Below are 14,913 nucleotides of genomic sequence, written 5' to 3' on the forward strand. Positions count from 1 at the left end.
ATCCTCCCTCGTAACCCCCGACCCCCCCCCATCCCCAACTACCAGAAAAATCCCCCCTGAAGACTTTTGTATACTTCCCAATAACCAATTCTATATGTAAACATTGGGCAAAGTTCATAACTTGCAGACCCTCCCCCGGGGACTGTGAGGGGATTAAGTCATCCTCAAAGACGTAGCTATTGTATTTTTCGACCATGCTGAACAAAATTTCTATCTCAAAATTTTGATCGGGGGAAAAATTAGCGTGAGAGGGGGCCTAGTTGCCCTCCATTTTTTGTGGTCTCTTAAAAAGGGAACTAGAACTTGTAATTTCCGTTCGAATGAGCCCTCCCGTAATATTCTAGGACCATTGGGTTGATACGATCACCCCTAAAAAAAAACAAAAAAATCAACTAATAAACACGCATCCGTGATCTTTGTTCTGGGCAAAAAATACAAAATTTCACATTTTTGCAGATAGGAGCTTGAAACTTCTTTAGTAGGGTTCTCTGATACGCTGAATCTGATGGTGTGATTTTCATTAAGGTTCTGTGACTGTTATGGGGTGTTTTCCCCTTTTTTCAAAAATAAGGCACATTTTCTCAGGCGTGTAACTTTTTATGGACTAGACTAAACTTGATGAAACTTATATATTTGAAATCACCATGCAAATCTGATTCTTCTGATGTATCTATTGGTATCAAAATTCCGTTTTTTAGTTTCGGTTGCTATTGAGCCGAGTCGCTCCTTAATTACAGTTCGTTACCCCGAACTGTTTGATGGTCCCTCTCTCTTCTCTCTCTTTTACTTTTCTTTTAAAATTGCAACTAACTTAAAAAAAATACTCGTTATTCCTAACAAAACTAATTGCAATAAGATGTGTTTGCATCCAGTCCAATTTGGTCATTTTGGATTTAATTTACTCGTATCAAGTTTAATGTTTAGCTAATTACCTGTTAAGAAGAGCTTTTGTGAAAATAAATTGTACGTTTACTATTTTTTTTTAATTGAAGAAAAGATTTCTGTTATCTAAAGTTAAGCTAAAAAAGTTTGACACCAAGGTTTAAGGTGATTATAGTTGCTGATTTAAAGGAGGAGGTTTGATAATACTGATACTCTTTTTTTATTCAGAGATTAGAAATGTAACCATTGATGATGGACAGGAAAAGGGTGCGTAATAAGAATTAATACGCATACGAACTGCAAGTAATGAGCGATTCGGACCAACATTAACCGAAACTCGAAAATAGAATTTTGGTAACAATAAATACATCAAAAGAATAGGCTGTTTGTGCTGATTTCAAATATATAAATTTATTAAGCTTAAGCTTGTATATTTATATTAATTATTTTCGACTTTTTAGTCTTCTAATTGAATTTGATTTATCGAAGATACGAACCTAAGTTACCAGCCAGAGGCAAGTATCTTACCGGGTGCGGTATCACATCTTGTATAATAGTGTTTGTTTTATACTTTCTGCTGTGTCCAATCATCCGTTTATGTTGTCTGATTTGTACAAGGGGGGGATACATAAGAGGGTGAATTTGATGTTATGTTATTATACTGCCATTGGAAGCGTATATACTGATAAGATTTGGAAGTAATTGAACATTCAGACTGGTCAAAGATGACTCACAAATTTAACGATTTTATATGACAAAAATACAAAAAATTATGTGACAAAATACCGGACGGAGATCTCTCCCTTTATTCCTTTATTCTTATTTTGTTCTTCTTCCTTTATTCATAGCATTGATGCTACCCCAGGCTTGATCTTTAGTGATGACACCTTCCACCATGATTGTATAACAGCTAGGTTGAAACAGCCCAGGACCCACACAATCTCCGTACGAATTCTAAATGTTATTTTCTAAATATTTTATTTTTTCTAATTCCAGTCTTATTTGAAGCATGCAAAAGTAAAGGTTTTCCAACAGGCTTCAATGGGTGAAAACACGATTTTGGAACTCCTGGAGAAAAAGAAATTCACAGATTTGAAGGCCTTAGCAGAGAAACTTATAGACTCAGTTATCTTTATTGAATGGCCCCATCTTACAGAAGCCAAGTAAGTTTGCTTTCTCCATTTTTGCCTAATTATCTTGGAAATTTGTACCTTATACCTTAGGGGGGACAGTTGTCCCCTGAATTTTGAAAAATGCATCTAGATTTTCTCTATTTTAAGTATTTATACCGTTCGAAATTTCTAAAAAAAACATATGTTAATGAATGGCACGGAACGCAACGTAAACATGAAAGAGAGTAGAAGAAATTATACTTTTCGTCTAGTTTCTGAGTTGTTTGTGATTATGCGGCATCAAACCTATTTTACTGTATTATCATTATGCCTTATGCCTACACCTTACTCTTACTAAAATCTTATATCTTAGATTTTGTACTTATTACAATACTTATGTCCACTAAAAGAAAGTATAATTGTATTTCCTTAACTAATGCCTAAGCATTGTTTTCCTAATTATTTTGAAGACTTACACTTTTTTGCATAAGTATAAAATGGTTAAGGTAATCCCCCTCCCCCCCCCCCCTCCCGTTCAAAGGCTGTTCTAAAGGACCTCACCCCCGAAAATTGTCCTAAAGAATTTCTCCCTTAGACAGCCTTGTGTAAATTTGATAAAAAAAAAAACGAAGAAAAAACTTGAAACGCATACAGATTTATGAATTCGTAAATAAAACTTAATTATTTAAGTATCCGAGGGTACAGGTTGCGCTCAGCTTTATAAAACGAGGAGTAATCCTACCCCTTCTAAAATAAGTGTTCAACTGCAAAAGATTTATTTTGTAGTCTTCCCAAATTATGTTTATTGAATTGTTCTATGTTAGTGAAGCTTTGTAAATTTGCCCTTTCAACTTTATTTTATTGGAAGCATATATTTATCCTATTAGCGTAATTCCTATTAAATCATATTGATTTATGTTTAATAGTTGAAATTATCATTTAACTTAATTTTGTGTAGCATTTAGTTTCTCCCATGATTGTTCCAGAGGATTTTTTTTCTTGGGTCCTGACAAAGTAGATTTGAAACAGATGAAATGCTCGAAGTGTGTAAACTTGAGGATAAAACCAAGGTGTTTCGTTATCTGAGCGAATAATTCTGATACACCCCCTGTTCGTGTTTACTTATGCCGCTGCCGCCAATGTTCGTAGTGCTAGCTACCGCTGGCACCACTTATTGGGGTGTGTGTGCGGGGTCACCACTTTTAAAGGCAAAAATGGCGCAAACGGTTGCTATGCCACTTACTCGAAGGGGAGAACCCCTTGTCGGCCCAAATGTTAGTGGGATTCCCGCTTCTACCCCAACGGTTCTGCAAATATTGGGTTTGGTACTACCCAATTTACAGTATACCCTGTCCCAGGGTATGATAACGCGATCGAGTGGTCAAATGGCCACTTTCTAAAGCCAAATGTACCCGTCTTGGGTTACAGCTAGAAAATTTCTACTCTCTCCTTGGAGGTAACAACCCTCCCTGTCAATATAATAATGACGGTACCTTGTAGCTCTATTCCTACCCTGCCTGGGTTACGGAAAATAGTACACAGTTTGTAGAAAATACCTTTCTTGTATTCTTCCAAAAAGGGTCACAAAAACCACAATAATATATATATCCCCGACTGGGGTCCAAACGCAGACTCTCTCCCCAACCGGGGTCAAAACATAGACTAAAAGATAATAATAATTTGTACAGTACTGTTTGTATGGGTGGGACCGTCAATTGGCCCAGCCAATCAGATACCTCCTAATTCAAACCTGATTTTGCCTCTTAGATCTTTCTATCAATGACTCCGAACCAGGAAGTAAAAATGAACTTGCTTCGCAGCTTACTTATTGCAAAATCCATTTCGTTTAGTAACGGGAATTTAACCTCTCTTTTGAAGTTACACTATAAGCAAATGTAATTAAAGAAACGAAAATAGTTCATTTATCTGAAAGGATAAGAAACAAGGGTGGAACCCCAACACCTCCCCCGTAAGATAAATGACCGCCCACGCGCTATCGTGGTCCACCCTTACAACCATAAACACTTAACTTCAACTTTACAAATTATTTGCCTTCTCTCTTCCACCAGTGTCTGTGCTGCTACTTCCAACACTTGGCCCAGGAACGGTCGTCCTCACCACGTCTCTACTGTAGAACAACGATGGTCTAAATTATATAGCATCCGCCTTAGATTTTGCAAGTTGAAGTCTTCAAGATTCGTAGGTAATGACTGTGTGCAGCACAATCCAAAACAACAAATTATCTCACTCTCCCGAGTTTGCATTTGAGGGAAGTAAAGAATCAGTTTCTGGCACATATGATGATGCCGGCCTTCGTTAAAAATTTAGCTGCGCTAGCCTCTTAATTTTCATCTGTGGAAACAACCCCCCATCTCAATAAAAAAGTAATTTGCCCCTTGGCAAAATTTCAAATAATCTAAGGCCGAAAATACAAAGGCCTGTGAAAACGATAAGGGTACTGGAAATGAAGTAAAATTTTTCGCGAACCATGAATCGCCTTTTTTCTGGGTTCCCTCCCCTGGGATAATTAATATGCGTTCATGCGTTGAAGCTAATTGAAGATAGAACTTGGATACATCTCCCACTGAATACAATTTGCCGGAAATAATTGTCGATTCCCATGAACAATAACAGCTACGAATAGGGTTACTGGACTAAGGTTTGGGTGGAAAATGAAGTGACTGAGAGATAGTATCCCCCATGGACTCCAGATCAGAAAGGCGAAATCTCGGTAAAGGGATCACAACTTGTCCACCAGTTGTGCATTGAGGAAAAGGGCTATCTTTTGCAATTTCCCGCAGGGGATCTTCCCCAAAGGATTCCTCCCCCTCATAAAGGATCAACATATCTTTTGAATTGATAATACTAATTTCAGATTCATTTCCAAACTTTTCCAATCCGACTCGACATTCAATATCTCCCAACTCTCCCCCAACTCGTTGTAGGTCATTCATCTCTCCTTTGTAACCATCTCCTTTTATTCTCCATGGGTCTTTGACCTCTTTTTCCCCCTTAATATCTATGTTTTCAAGGCACAACCCATCCGACATATTATTTTTCCCCCTATTGTTTATGTTTTCAAGGCCAAGCCCATCCAACATTTTTTTATTTTTCGCCACTGCAGGCTGAATCTCCAAATGTTGTCTCTTCTTTGCATTCTTCTTTTCATCTGTACTTTTCTCAACTCTGTCATTCTCGCAAAATACTAAATCATCGTTAAATCTGATTTGGACTCCAATGTCCACCATCTTTGACTGCATAACTTCATTGTAGGTCCGTTTAATCTTTCTTTTCTCTCTTCTAGTCTTCTTTATTTTTACCGCAGAAACAAATAGTTCGTTATCAAATGGGAACTGAATTCCGACATCTGGCTTTTCATATTGTACTAAAATTTCTCAATTTTTACGCGGAAAAGCGCGTACAATAAATTTCGTCTCCTTATTCTCTGGTACAATCAGTGTTTCATTTTGGCCTGTACTTGTTAGCGTCTCATATTCATTAAAAGTGTTCTCAAGTTTTCTATTTTCTGCAACGATATCTCCAAGGTCTCCTCCAACTAAAACATCCACTGCTAGCATAGGTGCTAACCCTACTTTTATCGTTTTTCTCTGGACCGCACCGTCGTTCCTTGTAAATTATATTATTAACCAAGCAGACGGGCATTGGTTCTTATCTCCATAATAACATAATGTTGTAATATTATTTTATGGTCTATTTCCGTCTTTTTAATTAGGTCCATCCGCACAAAAGTTTGCTCACTCCCTGAGTCAATTACCATTTCGGTAAATTTTCCGCTTAATTTTCCTTCTATTTTATGTGATCTCACAAACTCGTCAATATTTCCTTGATTATGTGCTATAGCCCAATTCGATCTTTTGTAGGTTATTTTCTTTTCTTTATTTTGGCAATTTTTAGAAAAAGGCTCCGAGAAATCAATTTTTACCAGATTATCATCATTTTGACTATCAAGCATTTCTTTTTTCTGATAGGACGGCGCTGCGTCCCAATTTGTTTTATGGGCCGGTCCACCTTCCCCCGCAGTCAACAACGTATCATGTTTTCCCGTAAAAGTGTTTAATGTCTGGTAATTTTCTTTTTCTCGCGATTGATTCTTAGACAAATTATTATAGCTATCTGACAGTCTAAAGATAACTTGTGATAAAATGTCACTTTACGAATTTCCCCAATGAGTTTTCATTAGTCTGTCAATTGTTTTTGCAACTTCCTGGTAATATTTTTTATCAGCCTCCCTACGGAACTGGCTTTCTTCATCTTTTTCTCTTTTCTCTTTCTCTCTTTGTTTCCTATCTTCCTCCTCTTGTTGCTCTCTGGCTTTTCTTTCAGCCTCTTCCTTTCGTTCCCTGGCTATTCTATCAGCCTCTTCTTTTCGTTCTCTATGTATCATCTCTTTCTCTTTTTCTTGTCTATCTTTCTCTCTTTCTCGTCTATCTTTTTCAATTTTGTCCATAAATTTTTTTCCAATTTTCAATTTGTGATGAAGTATTCCATAGGCTTGACTATCTTTTTCAATTTGATCTCTCTCATCCTGTAATTGTTTCATATATTCTCGGTGCTCTCTCTCAAAGGCCTCCTCTATTTTCCTACTTTTTCTATGGGCTTCACTCGCCCTTTTTGGTCTAGAGTTAATCTCATCTCTGTCCGACATAATTTCAAAATTCCGTTAACTTCAAATTACCTCTTCAGTCTAAATGAAAATTCTTTTATCATTTAACTTCCGGTCTCTCGCGAAAATTGTCTTGACACGCAGCAATTTTAGCCTTATATTTTTGAATACTAATTAGTTGCGTGATATATTGATTCGTAAATTTTCCAATTACTTATTATTATCCGACTGAGCACAGCTCAGATAAAAATTTCTCTTTGCGATTTTTTATATCTATAGCCTCTGTAACCACAATAGGCTACTTTTGTATGCTAAATTCCTTGTCTCTTCGAAGGCGCAAAATTCTTTTATTATCAACTCTGTTAATAATTCCTGTTCTTGCTGCCACCAATGTTCGTGTTTACTTATGCCGCTGCCACCAATGTTCGTAGTGCTAGCTACCGCTGGCACCACTTATTGGGGTGTGTGTGCGGGGTCACCGCTTTTAAAGGCAAAAATGGTGCAAAAAGGTTGCTACGCCACTTACTCTAAGGGAAGAACCCCTTATCGGCCCAAATGTTAGTGAGATTCCCGCTCCTACCCCAACGGTTCTGCAAATATCGGGTTTGGTACTACCCTATTTACAGTATACCCTGTCCCAGGGTATGATAACGCGATCGAGTGGTCAAATGGCCACTTTCTAAAGCCAAATGTACCCGCCTTGGGTTACGGCTAGAAAATCTCTACTCTCTCCTTGGAGGTAACAACCCTCCCTGTCAATATAATAATGACGGTACCTTGTAGCTCTATTCCTTCTCTGCCAGGGTTACGGAAAATAGTAAACAGTTTCTAGAAAATACCTAACTTGTCTTCTTCCAATACGCTCACAAATACCACAAAAATATATATATATATCCCCGACTGGGGTCCAAACGCAGACTCTCTCCCCAACCGGGGTCAAAACATAGACTAAAACATAATAATAATTTGTACAGCACTGTTTGTATGGGTGGACCGTCAATTGGCCCAGCCAATCAGCTACCTCCTCATTCAGACCTAATTTTGCCTCTTAGATTTATCTTTCAAGAACTCCCACCCAGGAAGTAAAAATAACCTTGTTTCACAGCTTACCTATTGCAAAACCACTATCACTTAGTAACGGGAATTTAACCTGTCTTTTGAAATTACAATATAAGCAAATATAATTAAAGAAAAAAAAATAGTTCATTTATCTGAAAGGAAAAGAAACAGGGGTGGAACCCCAACACCCCCCCCCCCATAATTCTGTTGCTACAAAGTTGATTATTTTCCGTTAGTTTCTTAAATGACATTTTTAATTGACATTTCATCGAAGTTTTTGTAGGATTTTTATTTGCTTTTTTTTTTTTTTTTTTTTTGTTTTTTTTGTGCCAAGTGCACGTGGCAGGCTTGTATGTACTTGATTTTCGCTGTCTGTCTTCTAGCCACAAATAATATGAACTTCTTCTTAATTCCTTGATGTCATAATAGGTTCGATGTATATAATGTGGGTCAAAAATAAATTATTTCTACTACTTTTGATGCTTGTAGATGATGCTCTGCTTAGACTAGGGTGCTACCATTGCCTTATCAGTATTTTTTGCGATAACTGTTGTTTTTAGCGTTTTTAGCGTCAGCGTTTTATTAGTTGATCTATATTAATTTTTTTAATTGTTTTTTTTTCATATAAATCTATGTAAATTGTAAAATAAATTTCACTTTCATCAAGAAGTAGTGCCAAATTCTTCAAAATGTTCTTATGAATGGAGTTTGTCACAATGTTAACACAGATATAAGCAACTATTTTTAATTTTTTTTCGTTTTTTTTTTTCATTTTTTTCATGTTTTTTTTTCAAAATAATTTTAATTAATTGTTTTTAGCGTCAGCGTTTTATTAGTTGATCTATATTAATTTTTTTTTATGTTTAGTTTTATGTCGATGTTTAGTTTAGTTTTTTTTTCAATTACTCCACGGATGGTATATGTTCTTGAATGATGTGAGTTATAGATAAATTTTATATGTATATATATATATATATATATATATATATATATATATATATATATATATATATATATATATATATATATATATATATATATATATATATATATATATATGAAGCCACGAACCGTTTTATTTTAGAGCGCCTCCTCAAACCCAATTCTCATGTGCTCATTTATTTACAGGGTTGCCGCTCTGGCAGATCGCTCTATTCATTTTGCAAAGGATCCGACTGGACGAATTATCTCAACGCCTATGAGTGATGATTTACAGCAAGCTTGGGAATTCCAGGAAAAAACAATACAAGAGCATTGTTTCAATAGACTTGGAATCAAAATTGGCGATACGGATGTCCTGATCTATGCCAGAAAGATATCTGGTCGTTCATATGTTGTGGGAAATGCTGGATTGGTAACTCTTGAAAAAGAAGTAAGTACTAAAATAGATCGAATAAAAAAATTCTTGTATCACCTTGTATATGAAAAGCATCAAAGGCTAAAAAGCACCAATGTATATTTAATTAGTTCAATATTTTTTTTTTAAGATTATTCGTGGGCTGAAAAATTAGAAAAATTTGTTTATACCTATATATTTTTTAAGAAAATGGTTTATTAGTTGTAAAATACCACATTATTATTGAAGCATATATAAACCGACTATTCTTAAGCCAACACTTCTTTCTTGTCGAAGTTTCTAGAATGTGGATCAGATGCGAAAAAGTCTTGGAGTGGCAAGCTCTGCCCTCCGTCCGAATACCAAGCAATTTGACCTCTAAGAAAATATTTATTCACGGGGCTGAATGTGTTGGAGAAAATAAATTTCGTTGGTCAGTGGGTTATAGTTTTCTTCTATTAGTTTACATGTGGTTTCAATTATGTATACTGGGAGTCGCATCTGGGGTTCAAGTATGATTTATTCCTTGCCAACCTTGGAGCCACAATAATTTATGCCAGTTTCTTAGGCCACATTTCGCTAAATTTATGTCGCACTATTATCTATTATTATTATTATTATTCATTTATTGCCCGTCAAAAAAAAGGTACATAGACGGAGTAATAACTAAAGTAACAAAAAGATAGAAAAAAAAACACAAACACACATCGAAAATCCAAATATATCAACAAAAAAAATTCATTACATACATTACATTAATACGAACAAACTATTGTGAATAAATTTATGACCATGCATGATTAAACTTATTTTGAAAACGGGATAGAGATTTATTAATTCTAATGTTAGGGTTATTCAGCTTATACAATTGAATAATTTTACAGTTTCTTGTCCAAGGGGGCAAATGTAAAAGATGTTTAGCAAATCTGAAGAAGATTGATCGTAGGAGCTTTTTATCTGTAACTGTAAAGGATTTCCAGAAAGGAGCAATGTAAAACAGATGTGGAAGGGTTGTGGCGTTGTAAATGGATGCTAGAAGGTAACGGTTGAAACGTAGTTTGCTTTTTACGATTCCAGCGTAAGAAATGCTAATTTTGCGATCAACATGAGAAATCAGCAATCGACCTGTGTAGCCGATAGATGTGCCAATTGGAAGGCCCAGGTATGTAAAATGGTCTGCGGGTTTAACAAGAGAACCGTCCAGATTTTGGAGAGAAGTAGAGGGATTTCGCCAATTGGAAAGGATGACTTCGGTATTCTCAGGATTAAATTACAGCTCGATTTTTGAATATTCGTCTTTGAAGATTTCTGAAGATTCAGAATTCATCTTTGAAATTCTGCTCAATGCGCTGGATCGTACGGGTGAGATTCAAGATGTCATCAGCATAACAAATAAGAGACATATCGATTCTCCCAAGAATGCATGAAGGAAGACACTTTGCCTGAGCATCCAGGACACTAATATTGAACAGGGTTGGGGAGGTGATAGCTCCCTGTCTAGCCCCTTTCTTTACGGGGATAGGGTACTGAGGAATCACAAGCACAGTCAAGGGACTCAATGAGTTTGGCCTCACACGACAATTAATACAATTGTATTGGGATTGATGTAAAGGGCGAATGCAGGGTAAAACGGGATGGGAGTTTTAAACGCACTCTTGGATTCTTATATAAATCCCTGACCACACGGAAAACTGATGGGTTTACGCCTCGCTTTGCCATGTGAAGAAGCATGGACGAATGAATTAAGGAATGGAACCTGCGTTTAACGTCATGTCTGGTGAGGATCAGACTTTCTCCCGAAGATTCAGCGTCGGCAATGGCAGTAAAAACTGCTATAAGAGCATGAGAACCGCCAAGATAAGCCTGAAAACCGAACTGATATGGGGGAACGTAACATTTCTGTCTTAACTCATCAACAAAAAGGAGCTTGAAAAGTTTTCGTGTCGTAGTAGAGACAGTGATGGGACGGAAAAAGGAACATTGCAACTCATATTTTCCTTTTTTGGGAATCGGCGTCAGATCACCAATGCAGAATGAGGAAGGAACAATACCCGTAACAGATATCATTTGCATGAGAAGGCGAAGGTGACGCACCAATACATAACTTCCATTAATGATGTGTAGAGTGCTCACCTTATCTATCCCATAAGGCGCTTTCTTTTTGAGTTGGGATATGGCTTTTATGACAGCGTCACAAGTAACAACAAAATCAAGGTCAAGAGGCTCATCAATGAAGTTGTAAATCCCGTCACAAAATTGTGACTCTAAAACAGGATCAGGCTCAGAAAATTCATTTGAAAAATGGGATATCTATTCGGACAAAGGAATGTCATTCGGGTCTGGCAAATTGGAGGAGATAGTACGAGGTAATAGCTTCCACAGTAGATCAGTTGAATTCCTGGCTTTCTCGGTATAAAGTGTCTGCATTTTAGATCGATGAAGGGTTCCTTAGCAAAACTTTTTTGACACTTTTCTCAGTTCATTGTACGTGTATGTATATATATATATATATATATATATATATATATATATATATATATATATATATATATATATATATATATATATATATATATATATATATATATATATATATATATATATATATATATATATATATATATATATATATATATATATATATATATATATATATATATATATACTATCATGTATGCAGTATTTTCGTTAATATTCGAGTTTAAAGTCTTTGGGTATAGCCTATTCTAGGCTGTAAAGGCCATCTTGTAATAAGTTATTAAGAATAGGCTCTCTGTCCCGGCCCCGCAACTTAATAAATTTCTCTTTGTCTTTGTCCCGCAACTTAATATTTTTTTCTTTTTCGTTACTTCTCAACACTGTTGCACCTAGCGAAAAAGACATCTGTCGGTAAACCAAGTTTACATGTAAAAGCTTTCTAATGAAGTAGTCTATTGAATTTAATTAGTATGCAGTTTGTTAGCAATTTTGAACTATATCTAAGTAAGGCATTGCTTTTTTATGGAGGGCAAGGCTGATAGACTTCTTGGTAACCCCCCCCCCCCCCCTTAACTCCTAAGAGTGAATTTCATTTAAAAGTATTTTTTATAGCAAGTATTTTAGTGGAGCCATCTATTACAGCAGCTTCAGATATGTCCTTTTTGGTCGGCGAATTTAGACTCTTTATAAGTGAATTGTGATTTTTATCTTTATTCTTTGTTTATTTTTAAATTCTTGGCGTGAATCTTTGTAACAAATCAAAAACGCGAATATTGGCATATTCCTTTTATGCTAAGCATGGTAGAATATGATCAATTAGGTCAACATTCAGAGATCTTATCATACAGAAATGCATAGAATAACCTAATTAGGATGAGGTTTTAATAATAGATATTTGTACTTATCTATATGTGTATAGATAGATAGATAGATTTTATTTCATACAAATATAAACAACGCAAATAATTAAATAGAGCCAACAGGGAGCTAAGCTCCCTGTTGGCATGGAAGGTCGTGTTTCTTATGAGAAAAAAAAACAGCTTGAAAGCACTAAACACTTTTGGAAAGTTTGAAAGCACTAAAGGTTGAAACACTAAAGGAAAGTTTGTAATATTTTTTTTTTATTCTACTTGTCCCGTCCGTGTTCCCAAAGTAGGCTACTACCATGGACGAGTAATGCTACCTAACCCTCGCAAAACTTTCAACGCTTACATGTTCAACGAACCTGAACAACATTCACTAGTCACAGCAATTTAGTTGCCGACTTCAACAATTTTAGTTACTTGGTCAAGCAATTAACTTATGTTTAAACTTTTAAGGGGAAAGTAGGAATTTTTCTAAGCAACGGTAACAGCCAAGATGAAACTTTAATTGACCCTAAACCTTAAAAGATGTAGATATAATGTATGAACATAAACGATAACTAAAATTGGTCATTAATGCAATATGGTTCTTTGTCAGAATGAATTTTAAAGTAGACAATGCCAAAATTGACACAAGATAAATAAGAGGTTTAAAAAATGCAAAAACATAAACATAAAATCAAGAGGGAACAATAAAAATATTTGTCAATTAAGGCAAAAAAAAAATACTTCAAAAGGTAGTCAAAGATAAAAACAAATAAGTTGTCAAAAATAAATACCAACCAAAAAACGAGAGAGCGGTACGAGGTTCAAAGAAACTAAAAAGAACTTGAAAGTTGATAGTAAACTTACAACTTTAAGAAAGCTTGATACAAAATCTTTGGTTCTGTTGATGCAGTGAAGAATATATATATATATATATATATATATATATATATATATATATATATATATATATATACTGATAAAACTTATCTTACGAGGTTTTTCTGCCAAAAAAATTAGTTGGCAATTCAAAAAATTTAGCTTCATGCATCGTGAACTTTTAAATAAATATACAAAAAAATATTAAGAAATACTGAATGATATTTTAATATAATTTCTCTTGCGCTTTTCTTTTTTTAGAAGTTTGAGTTTGTAGGGGGTTTTCAATCAAGTTTGTGGATCTTTAAATTGGTAATTGGTTCTAGATACCAATAAAAGATACATCTGGAAATGTCTTCATTTGTTCCAGAATGGTCTCGTTCAGTGACCTCTGGGATTTTATTATGGAAACATTGAAACACTTTTTATATGTAATTTTTAATAGCTTGACTAGTATGCATGTATTTCACAAGTTTTACCTGACATAGGGTTACCATATAGATCTTATGGTAGAGGCTCCACCGTGCCGGGTAAAGAATGTAAAACCTCGAAACCCGTTAAGGCAGGTGGCATTTCTTCTGATGAGCCCTAAATGGAAGGTTCTACTTGGAAATATTTTACTAGATTTAAGGTGCTTTTGCTGGTAAATTTACAACGACTTATATTTATTGATGACAACTTTGCATGGATTTGGACTTTTCTATTTGGTTGACGGTTCGGGTATACTGTTTGGTCCTAGGTAGTTGGATAGATGGGTAAGGTAAAAGCCTCGTTCAAGTGCACATTTGTCTCAATTGCTGGATTAGGACGACAGTTTTTTTGTTTTTTTTTTCTTTTTTTTTTTATAAATATATATATATATATATATATATATATATATATATATATATATATATATATATATATATATATATATATATATATATATATATATATATATATATATATATATATATATATATATATATATATATATATATATATTCTTCACTGCATCAACAGACACAAAGCCTGCTCCTTTTAACGCACTATTAACCTTAGGAAACGAAAAATAGGTACATGGAGCAAGATCAGGCGAGTAGAGTGGATGCTCCAATTAGTTTTATAATTAGCTTTAAGTTTCTGTATATATATATATATATATATATATATATATATATATATATATATATATATATATATATATATATATATATATATATATATATATATATATATATATATATATATATATATATATATATATATATATATATATATATATATGTATATATTTATATATATATATGTATATAATTTTTTAGTGGGCAAAAGATATAACGCCGGTGGCTTTACAAACGACACTGAATAAAGAAGATATTTTAGTGGCTGAAGAAGGTTCACCTAAATTTAAGACCCTTGATGAACTGTTTCCGATTGGCTCCTTATGCTTCATTATGACTAAAGATTTCTACGGAGCTCCAGCCCGGGTTCTGGAACACCTTGAAAATGAAAAAGGGAAAATCCGCGTCGAAATGGAAAACCATCCTCTGCCTAGATTTAAAAAAGATTGGGAAAATGAGGATTATGCCAAAGGTATTGATTTTTCTTCTTTCTTTTTGTTTAACTTAATATATCTTAATGTATCTCACTTATTCTTTATCTATTTGAATAAAGTTGTCCTGTTCGGCTATCCATGCAAGGCCAAACGAAAAG

The 14,913-nt window shown here is 34.7% G+C and overlaps 1 protein-coding gene across 2 annotated transcripts in view; it reads left to right on the forward strand.

The window, feature by feature from the left end:
• Positions 1-14,913, forward strand: part of pcm (5'-3' exoribonuclease pacman) — a 221,926-nt gene that overhangs the window by 92,530 nt on the left and 114,483 nt on the right. For both annotated transcript variants that reach the window (XM_089090490.1, XM_089090491.1), the window contains exons 12-14: positions 1,879-2,045; positions 8,806-9,049; positions 14,523-14,793. In XM_089090490.1, the coding sequence (XP_088946616.1) occupies positions 1,879-2,045; positions 8,806-9,049; positions 14,523-14,793 (682 nt within the window). The remainder of the gene's footprint in view (positions 1-1,878; positions 2,046-8,805; positions 9,050-14,522; positions 14,794-14,913) is intronic.

The sequence above is a fragment of the Artemia sp. Qi Xiang Cuo genome, chromosome 6 (genome assembly GCF_049724085.1).
Source record: "Artemia sp. Qi Xiang Cuo chromosome 6, ASM4972408v1, whole genome shotgun sequence".
Classification (NCBI taxonomy): Eukaryota; Metazoa; Arthropoda; class Branchiopoda; order Anostraca; family Artemiidae; genus Artemia; species Artemia sp. Qi Xiang Cuo.